At 37.4% G+C, this 21544-nt stretch overlaps 1 protein-coding gene across 1 annotated transcript in view; it reads left to right on the plus strand.

Moving 5' to 3' along the window:
* The first annotated feature begins 200 nt into the window (after positions 1-200).
* LOC306877917 (SNF-related serine/threonine-protein kinase-like) overlaps positions 201-21544 on the plus strand; it is a 70619-nt gene continuing 49275 nt past the window's right edge. Inside the window, exons 1-2 of the mRNA XM_079429956.1 lie at positions 201-502; positions 8895-9590. Of these exons, the coding sequence (XP_079286082.1) occupies positions 9002-9590 (589 nt within the window). The 5' untranslated portion in view covers positions 201-502; positions 8895-9001. The remainder of the gene's footprint in view (positions 503-8894; positions 9591-21544) is intronic.

The raw sequence follows: 21544 nt of genomic DNA on the forward strand, positions 1-21544 counted from the left end.
ATTAGGCTATTAATCCCCATAACATTTACAATTGATTTTTTTTTTAAACCTAATAGGAGTTACAATTTTGCCCCATGTCTCAAGAATGACTGATTTACAAAAACGACCTGCAAAAAACTAATTTGATATTTCAAATATCTCACTTAGACCCCAGCTGAACAAGCGCGGCCACATAGCGTCCTCTGTCGGTGGTATTTTTCAGTGCAGCCCGTGACGATGTGACTCATCGCGTGCAGTTCAGGGCGGGAGAGCGAGGAGCGCTGAGAGTCGCACTTCCACTAGCAGCCCTTACACACACATTGATCAGTACTAACCTCTCTCTCTCTCTCTCTCACACACACACACACACACACACACACACAAACACACACACACACACACTCACTCACTCACTCAGGGCTGGACTCAGACTCAGCCGGGCCGTACCTCTGCCGTCTTCGGATCTACAGTCGCCGGAACGTTTAGGAGTTTTAAGTGGTTTTAATGTTCGCCGGAACGAGCGGTAAGTCAAAGCTTTGTGTGATTAGTGCGTTAGGATGCTAACATGGTTAGCCGGTTAGCATCTGGTTAAGACACAACAAACGTGCGTTAAACAACATCCGTGTGATTTGACAGCTGTAAGCATGCTCTGTTGGGGCACACGACGCTGATTTAGCCTTGTTCCAGTGGATCTGATCATCACGGTCTGTGTTAGGAACGTATAGCCAGTTAGCTATTATTTATATCCTCTTCCTCTCTATGGATATATGGAGCTCATAAGGAGCTTATGGGCCAGATCAGGCCTGCTTTCACATGATGTGTCCATGATCATCACCAGACATGGATGCTTTTCTCTCTTTCCACATGTGGTTTTGTTAGCATTGATGCTAGGAGAATACTTAATGACGGTGGACTTCTCTGGTTTATAGGATGAGCTTGGTTAATTGCATCACAACGAGAAGCTGGATGTGGTTTTGCAAGCTTGCTTCTGATGAGCCTGAGCATCTTGGTAGCTGTGGTTTAATGCTTTCAGTATGAAAGGCTGTGATCACATTACTGATCCATTGCTGCTTGTCTGTGTTTGCAGGATTCCTTTAGCATTATTTACATTAAAAGACTTTAATTTGCTGGATTTCAAAAGGCTTGATGGTTTCTTGGGAGCCTTCAAGTCTTCACTTAGAGGTTTCATTCTTCATCAGGTCTTTCATACTCCATTGCAGGGAGTTCAGAAGATCAGATTCAGTTCTGAGCCTGATCAATATATCTCATAAGGTGTGGAGCACGTTCCTTCAGCTTAGTGTACTGTAATCATGTTACACACCCTGAAAGGTAAAACTAGGCCGGCAACTGCTGGCTTGCTGGCTGCTGTCTTGTAATTTGTGGTTGGAATGTTTTGTTAATATGCAAGACATAACCTTCCCTTTGGTCAAGTGATAACCTTACAAAGCAGACTGTACCATATTTGACACATTCACATTTGGCTGGGTGGTTAATAACACATTTTTCTGTTGTGTGACAAACACATTTTAATATCACTATACACGGACTTTAAAGACTTCACAGCAAAAAGGCATGTAAAAAGCAAAAGGCCTTTTACTTTAAGGTTGTCGTACGTGTCTTTTTGCTGTGAAGTCTTTAATGTTTTTTATAAAGTAAACGTAAGGACTTTTATATTGTTAGTAATATGTAATATTTGATCAAACAAACTTAGGTTTGATTGATTATCCATATTTAATTTTTAGAAAAATGTATTAAATGTGATAAAGGTTTATTTATCTCAATAATCATTGCTCCTCACAATTAAAACTACAGTGCTTTGGTCATAAACATTCAAATATCAGCTGACTAAGATGTGTTGTACTGTAATAAAGATCTTGGTTATACTTTATTTTAAGGTGTCCTTGTTACAGTGTAATTATACATTTAAGCATTGAGTAATATTAATGAACTACATGTACTTACTATATGGTTAGGTGTTGGCTTAGGGTTACTTGCATGTATTTATGCATAATTTGTTGTTATTGTAATAGTAAATACATGCAACGTGTAACAAGGATACATTAAAAAAAAAGTAAATTATGTAAATTACAACTAGATGACAGAATCTTACTTTTTGGCAATATAAATAACAGCATTGGCACAAAATTGCATATTTTGCCTCTGGATAAAATTGAGGTGAGCTTGAGTATGAAGTACATATTCTAACAATATTATCCTATATGGGTCATAAAAGCCAGTTTTTGTACAGTTCAATGAACTTTTCCATTAAAATGAATAAGCAATACATTTCACGTGTCAGGCTTTACAGAGTTAACTCTGCTTGTCTCACCTGTGTAATGAGAGGGACTGCAGTATTACACAACAGTTACAGTGCATTCCTGGCAATCATATCCTTTGTCAAGAATTTTCCAAAAAGGTGGAGCTGTGTAAGGACTGTAAATGTATTCTGATTTCAGTGTTTTGGCATGAAACATTTAAGGTAGGGGTTGACTGTGCAGCTGGGGTCATTTAAATCTATTACTACTGCGTGGTAATTGGTGGCCGGCCAGTGTTAGGCATTACTGTGGGATATGAGTTATTTAGGCTTTGCTGTAGGCTCAAGCTGAAATCTGAAATGCTGTTTGTCTTAATCTCCCACTTTGCTTATGTACAACAGGGTTTGGGCCCCCTTGTTTGGAAGACATCCAGCTTTTATAAATGCATACTAATATTATCCTTAGAAATTCTCACCACTTCAGTGTGGGCTTTGCTAGTAATATCAGTAATAATCAGCTGTTTATGATGACAACATAATCACTAGTGCAGGGGGCCAAACAGTGATCCAAATCCTTGAACGATTGCTCCTCTTAAACCACAACAAGCTCTGTTTTATGAAAAGAGAAGGACATTTCTTTTAGCTGAACAAAAGCTGGTGTAGTGGCCTGTAGTGCTCATTGTTAATGAACCAAGCTATTATAGGTGTACTATGAAAGCACTATGGAAAATTAATGGACCTTGCAGGCTAAGTAATGTTTTTTGCTAAGGCAAGCATGCTGCTGCTACTCATACTGGGTTAGGGATTTGAATGAACCCATAAGTTTAAGAATTAATTGTATAGTTTACCCAAAAATTAAAATTATGTCATAATTCAATCACCTTGAGTAAATGATACAATTTTAATTTTTGGGAGAACTATACATTTAATTCCTAAAGAGAATTGCTTAATATATTTAGTTGCAAAAATTGCATTAAGCCCAAAAAAATGTCTTGTTAGCGTTCACAACACACTATTAGCATTACAATTTCATTAAATGCTACATATAAAGCTTTTTAGTAACACCTCTCACTTAAGCATGAATAGCTGTTACCAAAAAAATTAATAATGTATGCAGACTACACAATTAAAAAAAATCACAGAAATCTAACCTTTCATTGGATAATAAGAATTTAAAATGGGGGGAAATATCATTATGAAATGAATGTTTTTCTCAAAAACACATTGGACACAATTATTGGCACCCCTAGAAAGTCTTATGAGTAAAATATCTCGGAATATATTCCTATTCATATTCACAATTTTGAGCATTACAGGGTGATTATGAACATGAAATTATCCAGCCATGGCTTCCTGTTTCACAGAAATATAAATAGGAGGGAAAACAAAGCCCAAATTCCCTTAATCATCCATTACGAAAAACCAAAGAATATATTTCTGATGTACAGCAAAAGATAATTGAGCTTCACAAATTAGTGAAGTGGCTTCAAGAAAAGAGCTAGAGCAGTGAAAATTCCCATTTCCACCATCAGGGCAATAATTAAGAATTTCCAATCAACAGAAAATGTTACGAAACTGCCTGGAAGAGGATGTGTCTATATCGTCCTAATGCACGGTGAGGAGGAGAGTTTGAGTGGCTAAAGACTCTCCAAGGACCACAGCTGGAGAATTGCAGAAAATAGTTGAGTCTCGGGTCAGAAATCCTTAAAAAAATGGTAAAACAGCACCTACATCACCACAAAGATGGGTTATGTGAACACAGGGATAAAAAGTACCCCATGTGTACAATGAAATATACTGCTGTATTTTTGATGTTGTGGGCCTATATTTCTGCTGGAGGTCCTGGACATCTTGTTTAGACACATGGCATCATGGATTCTATCAAATACCAACAGATAAAAATAAATAAGTGACTGACTCTGCTAGAAATCTTATAATGGGTCATGTTTGGATCATAATCCAAACACAAACCTCAAAAACAACACAAAAATGGGTCACTGAGCACAAAACCAAGCTTCTGCTGGCCATTCCAGTCCTCTGACCTGAACCCTGTAGAAAATGAGTGAGGTGAACTGAAGAGAAGAAGCACCAACATGGAGCTGGGAATCTGAAGGATCTGGAGTGATTCTGGATGAAGGAATGGTCTCTGATCTCTTGTCAGGTGTTCTCTAACCTCATCAGGCATTATAGGAGAAAATTTAGAGCTGTTAAACTGGCAAATGGAGGCTTCAAAAAATATTGAATAAAAGGGTGCCGTTAATTGTGGCCAACATGTATTAGAGAAAAACATTTATTTCATAATGATACCCCCCCCCCCCCCCCCCCCCATTTTAAATTCTTATTATCCAATGAAAGGTTAGATTTTTGTGAATTATTTTTAAATAAAAGATCAAAAGGATTAACAATGCAGATTAATTTTCACAGCTGCCTTTGATCATATTTACCAAGGGTGCCGATATTTTTGGCCATGACTGTAGTTAATAGAATTTATTGATACAACCAATGCATTAAAAAAAGCATGACTGATTAAATAGAAAACTGTGAATATTGGTTAAGAATGTCAGTCAAAGCAATTATAAGTCAGACACTAGGGGGAAAAGCCATATGTAGGATCCAAAATATCATATAAAATTCATAATGGACTCTTTTGACTTTGACCAGCCGCAAACTATTAACACCAACATGCTAAAAAGCACTCAAAAACCCTGGCATCAATTTTGAATGCAAGCACCACTCAGATTTTCTAAAGAAAATTTTAAATGCGGTACTGCTGTATAGTAATTTTGTGCATATGTTTTAGCAACCCTTATCGTCTTTCTGATGTGTGACATGATTTTTGGAGATATGGAGAATAAATAGAATGGCACGCACATGTGAAAGTCATGGCAGCTCTCATGGCAGTCATCTCCAGCACTGGCCAGAGGTTAATGCCACTAAAATTGAATCAGCCCTGTTAGGAGTCAGCCTCTCTTCTGGAGCACCAGCTTACTTGCCAGACTTGTGGCTTTTATTTTTTCACTAACGAGAGGAGATCAATACAAATCTATGATGGTCCATTTTGAAGGCTTGTGGCAGTGGAACCACTCTGTGGCTTTGCATGATGGGAGTACTCAGATTTTCAGTGAAATCTGCTATTGGGCTATATAAACGTGAATAATTTATTATTGCGGCCAGAATAAAGAGTTAAAATTGACTCTTATACTAGAGTAAAAACTGGTTACTACATTGCTACTAATCTCAGCAGTGCTTGATTCTGATTGTTCAAATAGTTTGACCTTTATATAGGGCTGCAACAACTAATCGATAAAATCGATTATTATCGATTATGAAAATCATCGACAACGATTCTCATTATCGATTAATCGGGTCTGCCCACAGTGCACGTCCAACTTCAGCTGGTTAGTCAAATTACGGCACTGAATAATGCATTTCTATGGACAAAATGCATCTAAAAATAGTGGAGGAAACGGAATGAGATTCTGCCGGAGAAGCACGTGATCCAAGCTGCCCAAAACATGATAATTCTTTATTTTAAGCTTTAAGTTAATGCATAAGAGTAATGGCTTGCCCTGTCAGGCGCTTTGACAGATGCGTGTGCGTCCTCAGCGCAAAAACGTTCAGTTTACGGTCATATCCTTATCTATAAATGCCACAAATTCACGCGAGCATTTCCATTTTTGCATAAAGGTCCGTCCTGACAGTCTGTGTTAAGTTTAAAATACCGAATGAGCGCCGGCGCGGCGGGCGCGCGCACGCGCGTCAGACGGACAGAACACAGTAGAGAGGGAGACAATTAATAGGCTTTTCAGTGCAAACATATCCATTGTGCTGAATTATCTGTTGTTGAAAGTTAATTTAAGGTTTAAAATAAATTAAAATATTTTATGAGAGTAGGAACTTTAAAGGGATAACAGCGTGTCTGTCTGAATATAAACATGAGACGCTCCATAACGGCCTTTTACAGGATAAAGAAATGACGAGGTGACTGTGATCAAAGTAGTTCCTGCAGAACATTACTCTTACCTGTTGGTTAACACTGAGTTTGTGTTTTTATTCGTCTTTATTATTATCTTTATTATTTTAATTTTTAATAGAGGTTTAAACTATATTAAATTTTTACAATGCTTAACAAATTTATGTAAGTTTTTTAACAATGTGTTTATGTAAGGTTTGTGCTAGGGATGTAACGATTACCGGTTTGACGATAAATCATGATAAAATTCCCCGCGGTTAGTATTACCGTTTCATATTTTAATTATCATTAAAACCGTATTCGATTACCGTGATTTAAACAACTCGCGATAAATAAATACTGTCCAGCATAAAGCAGAGTTTTCAGTAACAGTCTCACGTGCGCACAGCAGCACAGTAGTTTCGTTCTGAGTGAAAATAGGGCGGAAAGGCTGGGAGGTTTTAAAAGAGTGCTAAGGGAATTATACAAATTAATATATCAATGAATTAATCATATGAATGTACCTCTGAAGGATCTGACTGTCTTCAGAAACAATTCGATGGCATTTTGTTTTCATCTTCGCTCCATGTAATACCTAAAGGAAGTGTTCGCGGAGTTCACGGGAATCAGCTGTAATTCAGCTTTTCCGTATAAAGCGCCACCTGCTGCCAGAGAGTGGATTTACAGACACTTATTTACATTCAGCCTGTGTGCAGTTTCTGTCTGGCCAAAAAATTGACCAAATTTGCATGACCTGCTGTAAATTTTAACCGGTTGATGAAAAACAAACTTATGTACATTTAAACAATTCAGATATGCTATATAGGATTATTTATGGAGCAGATAAAATACATATAATCATTTATTAATTATCATTTTAATTTAACCCTTTTCTTTAAAGGCTGAAATGTGTGGTCTACCTTTATGTTAAACTTTTTCAAAGCTTTATTTGAACATTTACATTATTTATTTGAACATGCTATTAAACTGGTGTCAGTCAAATTGTCATTTAAAATCCAGACCTCACTGGTAATGTTATTGTTTTAGTGATTATGCAAACAAAAAGTCATTTTATTTGCTGTTTGTTGATTTTTAAGTATGAAACTTGGTGAAGTGATTTATGTTTCGGTACTTTTTGAACATCTCCAGCACATTTTAACAATACCGTGATAATACTGATAACCGTGATAATTTTGGTCACTATAATCGTGATTAGAAATTTTCATACCGTTACATCCCTAGTTTGTGCCACTGCTGCTCTAAAGTAACAGTATTGGTGATAACCAAAATCATTTTTCGGCTTTCTGTACTGGTTAGTACTCCAATATGTGTAAGCTCTTTAGTAACAGTAGTAGGCTATTTTTAATGCTATAATATCATTATTGCTGTTATCTATGAAAGAAAACCAGAGCACTTATTTTTTTTTTGTATTTTTTTATTTGAGTATTTTTTTTTCGCGATACCCAATTGCAGTCAAAAAGTACATAAACAATACCAGCAAGAATGCAAGCTGTTATGAGGACATTTTTTATTATTATGTCCAATAAATGACAATAACATTTTTAAATTTAAACAAATTTTTGACAAATTTCTAAAATATGTTTTCTCTTTATTATGATAAGTGGTCTAATAAATTAAGCACTGTATGTTTTCATAGCATTCAGTTGTCACGTTTGTTTGAAGGACATTGGGCAGAATGTGGAATAGTGTTTTTTTTGGTCAATATTTTTTTAATCCGATTAATCGATTAATCGAAAGAATAATCGGCCAACTAATCGATTATCAAAATAATCGTTAGTTGCAGCCCTACCTTTATACAGTTTAACAAGCATGACTAGTAGATTTTACGGTCCCACTTTATATTAAGTGGCCTTAACTACTATGTACTTACATATAAATTAATCATTTGATACAATGCACTTACTGTGTACGTGTTTTTACATTGTACTTATATTTTTAAAATACTTCTATGTAATTACATCTGTAATTTAGTTCTGTAATTACATATTTAAAATTACATTGTTGACCCATCCCTTACACCTTAACCCAACCTTAAACCTACCCATACCACCAAACCTGTCCCAAACCTTATACGTATCCCACCTCAATAGCAGCAAAAGTGTTTTGCAATACAATATGACCACAATAAGTACATTTTTTTTTTTTAATGTAAGTACATAGTAGTTATGGTCACCTAAGATAAAGTGTGACCGATTTTACATGCATAAAATATTTCAGAAAAGCCTTTGACTCTTATTTTTGTAATATATAGTAGTCAACATTTGAAGTGGATCAAAACCTTTCATCAGAGTTGTCCTAAAACCAAAATGCGTTCTTGTCTTAGCCTCTTAGGACAACTTTGATGAACTTTTTTGATCCACTTCAAATGTTGACTACTGTATAAAATGTCTTTGTCTTCTCTGGTGAAGCGTCTTGAGCAGCTTTTTAAAAATAAAATAAAAAATGGATTCACCACAATATTTACTTGGAGAAAGAGTGGTAGAGCTTTCAGAAGTTTTGGTAGCCTATGGGCTAAAATTGGTTATGTAATGTCACTGGTCAAACCATTGGGCCACACAGAGCTTTAAGGTCTTCAATGTGACGTCAACATGCAAGATTACAAACGTTCTATGATAATTGTGGTTATCAATTTATGACTGTTTGTGTACTTATGACTAATTTTTGTGCTTGTGTATCTCTGATTATCAGGAACCTGCCATCATGGGATTGCTGTTACCAGCCAATGTGCTGAAGTGAGCTGGATTTTTCCTCCGGTTTAAGCCCCACCCCTCCATCCCACCGGAGGACCAGCAATCATGGCGGGAATCAAGCGTGGGTATGACGGAAAGATCGCTGGACTATATGACCTGGCCAAGACGCTCGGCCGTGGCCATTTCGCTGTGGTCAAACTAGCACGTCATGTCTTCACCGGCGAAAAAGTGGCAGTCAAGGTAATTGACAAGACCAAGCTTGACACGGTCGCAACCGGTCACCTGTTCCAGGAGGTCCGCTGTATGAAACTAGTCCAGCACCCCAACATCGTTCGGCTCTATGAGGTCATCGACACGCAGACCAAGCTCTACCTGATCCTGGAGCTCGGCGATGGTGGTGACATGTTCGATTACATCATGAAGCACGAGGAGGGACTGAACGAGGAGCTGGCCAAGAAATATTTTGCCCAGATCGTGCATGCCATCTCGTACTGTCACCGGTTGCATGTGGTTCACCGTGACCTGAAGCCGGAGAATGTGGTGTTCTTTGAGAAACAGGGCCTGGTCAAGCTCACCGACTTTGGCTTCAGTAATAAGTTTCAGCCGGGAAAGAAGCTGACCACCAGCTGTGGGTCGCTGGCTTATTCTGCCCCTGAGATCCTGCTGGGAGATGAGTATGATGCACCTGCTGTAGGTAAGTGTGTCTGTAACTGTGGATAGTAATTCTGACTCCAAAGGTCAAAACAAATAAATGCCTATGGCATTTATCCAAGTACATTTTATTTCCTCATTATTATTTTAGTGTTTCGAAAAACTGTTTTAGGATTACAGTGATTTTATCATGTGTTAAGGAGGTTGTTTTCCATAACGCTCAAGTTTGGTTGAGGAGGTTTTTGCCCCCATAGACTAAAAGTAAGAGTTTGGATCTTCCAACCGTACAATAATCCAAACACAAACCTCAAAAACAACACAAAAATGGGTCACTGAGCTCAACCCTTATCATCTTTCTGATGTGTGACATGATTTTTGGAGATATGGAGAATAAATAGAATGGTTGTGTCGTTGCTAAAATTAAAACCATGAAAATGGATTTAATAACATTGCATAAAATAAACATGAACTGAAATAAAATATAGAAAACCTTAAATGTATTTACCCTAAGCATAATATATAACTATATGTATAAGTAAGGAATAATTGACGATGGGCCGTGGATATATAATGCACACTCGAGGTGGTGATGCGGCCACTACGCGAAACGGAGTCTGTGCGTCTCTCAAAAGTGTTCGGCAGCAATGTCTCTAATGTTAATTATAGTGAAACTTGAAGTTAACTTTCTTTTTTGAAGTTTTTGTGAGAAGTCATGCACTTTTTAAATTGTTAAATTATGTTACTGATAAAATGGTCAGAGTAGCGCTAACAATATTAGTGCGTATGTTAACGTGTGTGCAAACTGTTTGTGAGGGAGAGCGAGCGGGAGAGATAGTGTATGTGCTTTCCGTACATAATAAAACGTAATTTTGTGGCAAAGACATGAATATAATCTGTCATTTGTATCCTTATGTTTACTATATTTATTTGTTTGGCCAGTGTCGTTGTGGGTTTTGGTTCTTTTGCTGTTTTAGGCTGTAAGGACATTTGAAATAACGCAAATCATTTGGTGACGTGATATGGACATGTAATGCGGTGCCTGGAACTACGTTCGCCGTGCGTTTCCCTGAAAATAATTGCACAGGTCTTGCAAAATTTCAAAATCCCTGGTAGCCCTTTGGGCAGGAATTCTTAAGATTTTGGTAGCACAAAATGAATTTAACTAGCCCGAATAAAAGAGACATCAGCTGAAGTTCACTGTGGACAATTCAGCATGATCAAAAACTTTCGTGATTGTATTTTTCCTTCAAATTGCATGTCAGGAGAGTAGGGGTGCAACAGATGACACACCTCGTAATTGTATTACATATTTTGTGTCACAGATCAGGTCATTTTTTGGATGAGCAACAAAGTGGCTCTTTATTATTTAAATAACACTTTAAGTACTTGGATACCACAGCAAAAAAATAGGAGCATAACTAATGAAGCTCTTTTAAAGAAAAGTGAACCATCAGTAATAAAATGAGAACAAATGAACAAATTTCAAGCATAGATAAATAAAATAGAACAAAGTTATGAATAAAATAAGGCGCGCAGAAAACAGCGAGTACCTAATTGAATTATCTTTCGCCTCTTCATGTGCTTCAATGGTTTCAAATGCTTGAATGTTTGAATAGGCAAAATGTACAAATGATACACTATGATCCATTTCACCCCTACAAGAAATTTTATATCACTATTCAATATAGTCCATTGGGTAGGGCGGTGATGCATTGTGGTAGAGAATTATTACGGAGGCAGCTGACGTTAATGAAGAACTTTAAATCGCAGACTACAATTCCAGTTCATCAATAAGGTGAGAACCAGACCCCTTATAAATGTAAATATACTCGATTGAATTAAATTAATGGAAAAGTCTAGTGTAGTAGTAGTAATAGTATATGTTTGCGGTCGTAATGATGACAGTAGCGTACACAAAATAGTATCTGTTCCATGCTCCGGCGCGGTTAGCGCTCACACTACATGCGTACTGCGCCCGAGCTCAAACGAATCGTGCCCTGGCCTACCTCTTCCAACCGGGCCAGGGGCGGCTAAACGAACCGCGCATGGTTCAAGACGCCTAGTGTGAATACACCCTAACTGAAAGATACAATATTTTCCAAGCCCTTATACATTGGTAAACTATCCCAGTGTGAGCATGACTGATCAGTGGTTTAACAGCAGCACAATTTATTGATTTATTAAATGATCTGTCACTGTAAGGCATTGCCATACTTCTGCCAAAAACACAGCTTAACCTCTTTATCAGAAAACATGTCAGAACAAACCCCTTAACCCTAGATACTCCAAATGTGGTTCTTCTCGTCAGTTAAGAGGAACTGTCATTTGAGCTTCAAGTTCTGGATCATTAGGCTATGGATTCTTGAAGTGCGTTGGCGGATTCCTTTCATCATTGCTGTGTTAGCTCCCCAAGATAATGAACACAAGTGTGCAAGTTGATGCAGGCTGAGATATAACCTTTCCAAGGCTAAGGCTGAAGAGGCGTTAGGCATGTCGGGGCATGCAAAGCTTCAGTCCATCGACTGGCCAATACAGAGCAACAAAGGAGAGAGCCCTGAGCATCTTTCAAAAGCATCTTGAACCATCAACTCACCAAAAATGACTTATGGCTGCTTATGTAATTGATTTAGCATTTGATATGAAATATGCAAATCAAATAATGTCTCCTCATTTAACTTTCTTTATTAATTAAAATATAAAATAATAATAATTTTTTTTGTAATAAAAATTGCTACATTAAATGTAGCAAATCTTGTAGCCTAATCATGTAGCATTTAAAACAGTACTTTTTAAGGTTTTATTTTTAATTTATTTGGCAAAATTTGACATATAAGTATTAGCTAATAAAAAACCTAATATCTATAGAAGAGAGGTGTGTTTATGCTGAAAAGCTTTCATTTAAGCATGCATGATGCTTGAGTTATCCCAGCACACTAGCACAGATAGCATAGTTAAACTGTATTGGTATTGCATCTCTGTACACATTTGTATGGTAATCTTTGCTTAATTGTATTTCCAGTCCTTATACAGGCAGATGGTGGGACAGTTAATCCGCTCTTTGTTTGAGCTGAGCTTCCCTGCTGGAGCCTTGATTAAACACTCTTTATTGACACTGTCAGTGTGATCAAATAGATATTGTGCTCTGATGTCGGTGGGTTCCCTTCTGAGGTGATTTCTGGTTTCGCTTCCTAATCGATAATAATTTGTCCATTGTTTGGCTGGGAAACCTGTTTAATACCTGTTTGTGCTTCTGGAAAGATGCATCTCTGTAAAACAGAGACCGGCCGTGCAGACAGGTGTATTTTGGACTCTAACTGTCAGGCCCTGTATTTGTGATAATTTCTTGTAATGTGGATAAATACACCAGGGGAGGGATAGTTTAAAGGGGTCATATGATGTTGCTAAAAAGAACGTTATTTTGTGTATTAGGTGTAATGCAATGTGTTTGTGTTTTAAGGTTCAAAAAACACATCATTTTCCACATACTGTACATTATTGTTGCGCCGCCTTTCTGAAACGTGTCCATTTTTACAAAGCTCATCAGTCTGAGAAGCGAGGCGTGCTCTGATTGGCCAGCTATCCAGTGCATTGTGATTGGCCGAATATTTCAAGCGTGTCATGGCGTGACGAGACAAAAACAATAAAATTCATTATAAACGAGGCATTTGTTGCATCCAGTGTGGACATAATTACTGGTTATAATGACTTATACTGTCTTTTTACACGTTGTGTTGTATTGCACCGCGTAAACATTACCATGTCTGCATTTGTGATCGGAGAAACGACAAACAACAAGCGCTACTCTACACTGCTCCAAAGTTGCCTTCGAATAGTCAGTGGCATATTCTTTAAACATGAAAAAATACTTACAGGCTGTGAGTCAGAAGCGCCAGACAGTTGGAATTGCCCCACTTTATAGAAACAGCCTATGAACTTAACCACTGATTTCTAGTTGTGTCCTCTTTTGGAAGCCCAAACAAAGTACTTTTGTTTTCACAACGAAACACAGCGTCTCCAGGACATGGTGCCAGCGGCAACAGCAATACTAAAAATCTAAAAATCACGCCTTCTTTCATCGCTTATACATTTGGGCGGTTTTCTGCAAATCTTCCCACACCGTGACGTATATATGTGGGGGCATGTTTAAATGAACCGTTTTAGGAGGGCGTGGACAAGTCTTTACTTTTATAAAGTATATCTCTTTGAGTTTGATGCTTTAGTCTTTGTAACTTTGGGGATCTTATCTATGCATGAACAGCTTGTAACTAGGGTTGGGCGATGCCTACAAAATTGGCATCGGACGATGTCTGCAGTGAAACATTGCGATGGACGATGACATCGGGGGGGTGGGGGTAGGAGTTAGGGAGTGTGCCCGAAGTGTAAATCTGTATTTAGAACGGCAAGGAAAACAAATTACAATTGCCAACGGTTGCCTGTTACAGTACATAAAATTTAACTTACCACATAAACAGACAGAGTAAGGAGAGATCTGGTCGCACACTGGACGAGAAGAGCAGCGTTGTGCCACATCTTTAAAATTCAAACACATTTTCTATGAGCATACACACACTGATGGTGCCATTCGGCGTCTGTTCGCGGCACCTAGCAACGATTCAAAACAATGTAAAGACGTAGCGCGATGCGGCTGAGCTTCTCATCCAGTGTGCGACCAGCTTGAGACGATAGCGAATGATCTTGTAAAATGTGTGCTAAGTACTGCCACTCCATAGTATAAACGGAGTATGTGCGATCATGAATCTCGAAAGTGAAACTAAAAAGCGATCGAGTAAAAAGCAGTTTCAGTGCCATGCATAATAGCGGCTCCCTGATGCCCACAATTTAGGATATATACAGTATAATTACCCAATGATATAACTGCGAGAGAAATTAGGCTACTGAAATATATATTTTCCTCCCATTATGTATTTATTCCCTTTTGGGGTCCCGTAGTAGGCTACACGGCATTTTCTTTCCGAACACGGTACTGGTATGCGGCGGATTGTGGGGGGTGGAATCGCGATGCCGGCTCAACATGGCATCGTCTATCGGCCCAACCCTACTGGTAACACTCCAAAAAGAAAGCAAAACTTGAAATCGCATCATATGACCCCTTTAATATCTGATGGGTTAAACCAATAATACTTGAATTGCAATAGTCTCTTTTTATAAATGTATACATTTCATCTCAACTGCAATGAAATATTAAGTGTAACCAGGATAAATGCTATAATTAAAGCGATGGTAATATTTGGGGAAAATAACCTAACATTGTATTGTATTGTGGTTGTGTGTAGCACCTACAGCTCTGCATAAACTTCTAGTACAGACATCAGGTGTTATGCTGTTTATTAATTCAAGTTTAACTTAGCTAATTGGTGTACTAGCATTGAAAAAAAAATACGTATGACTGGCAGTGACCTTCAGTATTGAATTGTTCATTTTGCAATCACTTTTAAAAAGAGACACATGGAACATGCCCTGGCTTAATGGATTCAGAGTTTTCTGCGGTGATGGAAACACATGACGAGATGTCCCAACCTTGGCCTCTCCATCTTCATAAAAGTGATGAGCAATGGGATTCATTTTCAACATAAATCATTTCCAGGGTTTATTTGGTCCAACTTAATACATTTCGTACAGTAAGTCTAAAAAACATATATAAACACAGTAGCTTATTTGTAATCTTGTGATATAACTTTAATGGTTTATGGATAGGTATATTTATTGGAACACCTTTTACACTCCTTGCAATTTTAGATACTTGACTATCCTAACCCATCCTTAAATAATTTTTATGACATTTTTACTATTATACTATTATCTATTATAATAAAATGAATGAGATTTTACTCTGAGAAAAACAGGCTTGTGAAAGTTTCCGTCATTTGAAACGATGGCAACTCTGAAAGGAATTTGACTTTTCCACTTCATTTAGTTGATTGATAGCGTGATGCTTGACGATATCTGATTAAAAAGACTGATGAACATGTTGAATCATACCTTGACACGTTTGTTCTTGTTGGTTTCCTTCAGATGTCACTTCTGAACTCTTCACTTAGAGTCAAGGCTAAGTTAACATATTTACACCAGAACAAGTCTTTTGTCAGGGAAACCATGTACAACAGGATTTAAAAACATTTCCCATGGTCATTGAAAGCCTGTATACATTTTAAAATGATGAATTTTAGTCATGGGAATTTATTAAAATGTATAGACACAATTTTTTTATTTTATTTTAATTAGTTTTTTCAAGTATTCTCTAAATTAAATGCTAATATGATTGATTGATTTTAATTCAGAGGCTCTTTAATTAATACTCTAAACATGTAAACAACGACAACAACACCATATGCATTGTGTGCAAAATTGTTTGCAAATTTCATGTTGTTTATCTGTACAGCTGTGTGTGAACAGGCCTTTACTGGATTGGTGCTAAAAATAGACTTTAATATTTGTCTGGCACTGTCTGTGTTTAGCTAGTTTTTAAATCAGCAGCCTCAGAGACAGACTACGTGATTTTTAGATGAGCATGCTTTTTTTTTTTAAATATATGAGTTCATGTAGTCACAGGGCTTTTATGCAGGGTGTCATACCTGCCTCTGACAAACAAATCAGAGCTTCTGTCTTAAATATTGGCCTTATTTAAAATCAGATGAGATCACTGAAGTATGTGTAACAAGCAGCATATGGAAAATTGTGTCCTTGGATGTTGTTAATTAAATAGTCTCCTTATTAAGGGATGGCAAAATAGTGGCTTCTTTGCATCAACATTATGTCCTTGTAATCTTAAATATTTATTATTTATAGCAAAGCTAAAATTTTCTTTAAGCTCTGCAGTGTTGACTTTGGTTCGACTTGTTGTATGATAATCTAAACACCGGAAACACAAGCTGAATTCCAGGACCATGAACACTGATGTCTGTAAATTCAGTCTTGATCGTGGTTGGTTGGTTTATTGGCTCAATGACAGTTGAGTTTGCAAGGCTTTTGGTTTGTTTTAAACGTTATCGACTAGACATTTTTTCAAACGATAAATTCCTGCAAAGCATTTAAAAATGGTGCATCAGCGTTACATTTTACATTTACATTTATTCATTTAGCTGACGCTTTTATCCAAAGCGACTTACAATTGCTATATATGTCAGAGGTCGCACGCCTCTGGAGCAACTAGGGGGTTAAGTGTCTTGCTCAGGGACACATTGGTGTCTCTCAGTGGATTCGAACCCGGGTCTCTCACACCAAAGGCATGTGTCTTATCCACTGCGCCATCACCACCCACGCCACCACCACCACCACGCGTTTATTCTACTAGTCTAGCTACATGAGAAAAATTGTCTCCATTTTACACATTCAAAAGTCTCATGTGAACACCTTGTAGTGGTATCATGTAATGTTTCTTTTATCGCTGCATCTATCTAGAACCCTGTCCATTCAGTCATCGGAAACCATCACCAAAGGCAAACGTGTACACACTGCGGGAAACACACACACACACACACCTAAAGACTGATGGCTGGAGTGCAGATTGTGTGTGAATGTTCTCAGCTTTCTTCCACACTTCCAGCAGAGTCCCTCAGCTCAAGTCGACAGCTCAGGTTCACCTCCTAGAGCGTCTCACGCCTGCTATAAATGACTTTTTCTGAAGTTATCTTTCATCAGAACATCATGCAATGGCACGTAGTTATTTATAAGACTTGTGTTTGAAAAGAAAAATCAATATTTAGTGAAATTTTACATAAATTAAGCTAATTTTCAGTCCCACATTATGCCACAATATCTTAAGTAAGATTAATGTAAAAGTTAGTTTGGATAGTTTGTAATATCTTCGCAATACAGCCATCATGACAAAGTATGTTAATACAATAATATTTTATTTTTACTACTTGGGTAGGTAAAAAAATACCAGTACTTTGTCAATACATGTTTTTAAGTTACAAAACCAGTCTTACAGTGTAGTTCAAAGTACTGACACTTGAACTGCTGTCTGAATGACAGGTGGCTGCATTCGAAGAATCGGCATGCGCTACATGAAGACTGTGCATAGAGTATGCTGCTGTGCATGTGAAAAGTCAAACGCAAGTTCCTATCCTGGTGCTGTATTGATGTAAACAGTCAAAACAAATCGCTGCATTTTGCCTTGACAGTGCATTAGGCTAATAGACCTTCCTGCCACTCTATTATGTCATTAATATTAATAAAGCAACAATATTGGCCAGAAGAAAAGACAACCACTCACTGCTTTTAATTTATTTCTTCACTACTGACTGTTTGCTCAACACTGTAAAAAAAGAAAAGTTGAGCCAACTTAAAATTAAGGCAACCGGCTTTAACGGATTTTTGAGTTCTCTCAACTTATTTTTGTAGGAGATTCTCAACTTTTTGTTGGATAAACTTAAAACAACAAGTTGAGAAAACTCAAAAATCTGCTGAAGCTGGTTGCCTTCATTTTTTTTTTTTTCACAGTGAAATAATGATTTGGTGAACCTTGGAATATTGTTTACTTGAGTTATGCTTTCAAGCTATGCGTGCCATTGATTTAATTTGTTTATATTAATAGTCAACTATTTAAATAAACAAGTGTGTTTAGTAGTGTATATGTTTTTGGTGCAATATTGAAATTGATATCTAGAGCATGAAAATTTTGCTGCTGTTATTATAAGCTGATCAAATATTGGTATCAAGACATCCCTAACCAATTGAATGAAACTGACAAAAGTGAAAAGTGGATAGTCCAGTGGATCATTTGGCTGCTAAAGGTATGACAAAAGGTATGAAAATGTTCAGAAATATAGCAAAATGAATGATTTGCCAGTAACTGGTAAGAAAACCCTAAGGCAAGCTGGATTTATGTTAATACTTTTTGAATGTTTGGGGTCAGTAAGACATCCTACTTTATATAATTTAAAGAAAGTAGTGTTTTTATTCAGCAAGGATGCATTAAATTGATCAAAAGTGGCAGTAAAGACATTTACGTATATATATATACATAAAAAAAGAAAGATTCCTGCTCTAACCAACTCTTACCTGAGACTAATGTCAGCTGAATGTCAGCTCTGTCGTTTTGTGATGTGCGGTAGCATTGAGGTAGGCTAGTTAACAGTAAAGGATTTTTTTTTGCATGTGTGTTAGAAGAGGAAATGATGCGTACTTTCTGTCAGAGCAGCACGGTGCTCCTCTATGGGCCGCTCTGAAGCTGGTTACTGGAGAGGAGAACCGGTGCGGTGAGCTCACCAGAGAAAGTTGCCAAGTGACTAATCCCCAATCACTAATTAAAGCTTCAGCAAGGCACATATGCTGCCTGCACGCTTACGCAAGTTCCGTCACTTCTGCTGCACTGGCACCACAACGAGGGGACGGCAGTGAGGTGTATCTTCTGTGCTGTGCAATGCTGAAGCTCTGGATCACAGAGAGAGGGAGCAGAACACAAATGTGAGAGATGGATGATGCAGGCTATTAAAGGAAATGGAGGAACTATGTTTAGAGTGGCGTCTTTCTTTTCCTGATTTTGCCTGAGACAGGTGTACAATGTGAAGTCCACCCAGAGGGCCATTAATCCAGGCCACTGGTTGCTATGGTAACACCTCCTGCCGCTGTTGAACCAGGTGTGTCCAGCACTCTTGAGGTTTTCCAGAGACATGTGCCTCCTGTTCAGATCACCTGTCAGACCTGACACCAGGACAGAAGAAAAAGGCTCCAGGTGCAGGTTCACTGATGCGTCCCACTCTTTCAGGGATAAACAAGACTTTTTCTTTTATGTTTTCAGCCAGGTCCAGATTTGTACTTTCCCAGCCAGTATTTTCACTGGCCCAGTCACCACAAATATAAATGAATATAGGATTTAAAAAAAATAATTAAACAATTAAATAAAAATGCATATATCTATACATAATTCAAAATAGTTTCGTTTAGTAATAATGTGATTAATAAATATTTTATATGAAAGGAAAAATATTTAATAATTTTACATTTAATTTTAATCATGAATTTTACGATTTTGTAATTTAAATTATTTTTCATTTGGTATACTGGATATTTTTTTACTGCTAAACTGTAACTAATGTACTATAATTCTATTAATAATAATAATAATAATAATAATATTATGTAATATTTTATTTAAAAGAAAACTATTAAAGTAGTAATCACATATATAATTAGCTACCATCAACTGTTTGGTTACCAACATTAATCAAAATATCTTCTTTGTGTTCAAAAGACAAAATAAACTCATACAAGTTTACAACAACTTGATGGTGAACTATCCGTTTAGGTCAGGGGTAGCTGGAGGTAGCTGGAGGGCCGAAGCCCTGCAGCGTTTAGATGCAACCCTAATTAAACACCTGATCCAGCTAATCAAGTCAATCAGGCTTATTTGAAAACTACATGGTATGTGTGTTGGAGCAGGGTTGGAACAAAACTCTGCAGGTCTGCGGCCCTCCAGGAACTAGGTTTGACGCCCCTGGTTTAGGTTTCAATCCGAAACACTAGTTATCTAAATTTAATTATAAACATGACTATATTTATGAACAAACTTTATTTGAAAAACGATGTCATTTTAAACTCGTTCTGATTGATTAAAGTATATCAAATTGTTTTCTACAATTTTAGCAACCTCATATTCAGTATTATCCAGCTAGATAACTGTACCATGGTGGTTCACAGCAGAAGAATTTGTAGTGTTCAGTGCTCTGCAGTGTTCTTTTGATGCCAGTTGTTCCCTTCATTTCTCACTTTTAGATTGGTTTCCCTGATGGTCTCTTCAGATGAAATGTGTTGGTTCATCTGTTTTTCCTTAACTCTGAGGACTCGGTTAATATTGAGCAACATCAGCTGGTGTCTAGTTGCGTGAGCCGAGAACATTATTAATGTCTAAAAATAAATCTGACTGGCCTTCCCCAGTTGGTATTCTCTATTGTCGCAGGTGTCTGTGCAGTGATTTGGCACTTCATATGCTTTGTGTGTGTGCGTGTTTTTGCACGCAACTTCCTTGTTCAGGAACACGCCTTTCTTCTCAGACAGTGAGTCTTTTCAGTAGCTGTCTGACCTTTGTTTCAATAGGACTCTTTATTTTGTGATAGCACAGATGGAGGGAACACAGTGGTTAGGAGTGACGGGACAAATGAGGGCAAAGCACTTCTTTTCCTCGTGAACCTATTGCCCTCAAACAAGGATGTGCTACAAATCCGTATCGTTCAGTTCTTGCTGGAGCATCAGTTAGAGCTCACAGATGCCACAAACATACAAAAACCCTTAGGCCCTGCCCTGAAACTTAAATAGTCCTCATTGTTTTGGTCCCATTGTTCAGGTCAGCAGTCACAGGATGTTATTAGACCCCTGAATTGCTATATATATTTATTTGAATATATTACAAATAAATGCATTTAAACTGTCTAGTTTATTAGAATTTAAAAAATGTGGTCAAAATTGAATGTTGAATTTAAATTGACAAATAAAATTGTTAAATGTAGCAAAATATATTAACTTTTATTTATTCATTTTTGTATTTACTTTTTAATTGATGAATTAATTCCTTTGGTACTTCAGACGGTTTTACATGTGCATTTACCACCCTAGGATTTCTCCCCAGAATGAAACGGTCTGTTATTGGCTTATGTGGAAGGGTCATGAATAATAATGTTGAGCTCTGCTCTGATTGGATGTTTCACAGCGCGGCTCATTTCAGCTTATTTCTCACACAGCAGGAAGGAAACAGGGAAAATATATATTTCAATATTTTCTCTCCTAGTTATATCGTTGGGTAATTCTACTGTATATAAAATGCAGGCATCAGGGAGCCGCTATTACTCTGCGGGCACTGAAACTGCTTTCAAATGCACGATCGCTTGTTACCTTCACTTTCGAGATTCGCGATCGCACTTATTCTGTTTGAGCGGCAGTACTTGCCACACATTTTACAAGATCAGATGCTTTTCAGTGGTGGTCAGGATCTGTAAATCATTCGCCATCATCCTCAGTCATCTCTCCTTACTCTGTTTA

This window comes from Barbus barbus (genome assembly GCF_936440315.1).
Source record: "Barbus barbus genome assembly, chromosome: 12".
Lineage (NCBI taxonomy): Eukaryota > Metazoa > Chordata > Actinopteri > Cypriniformes > Cyprinidae > Barbus > Barbus barbus.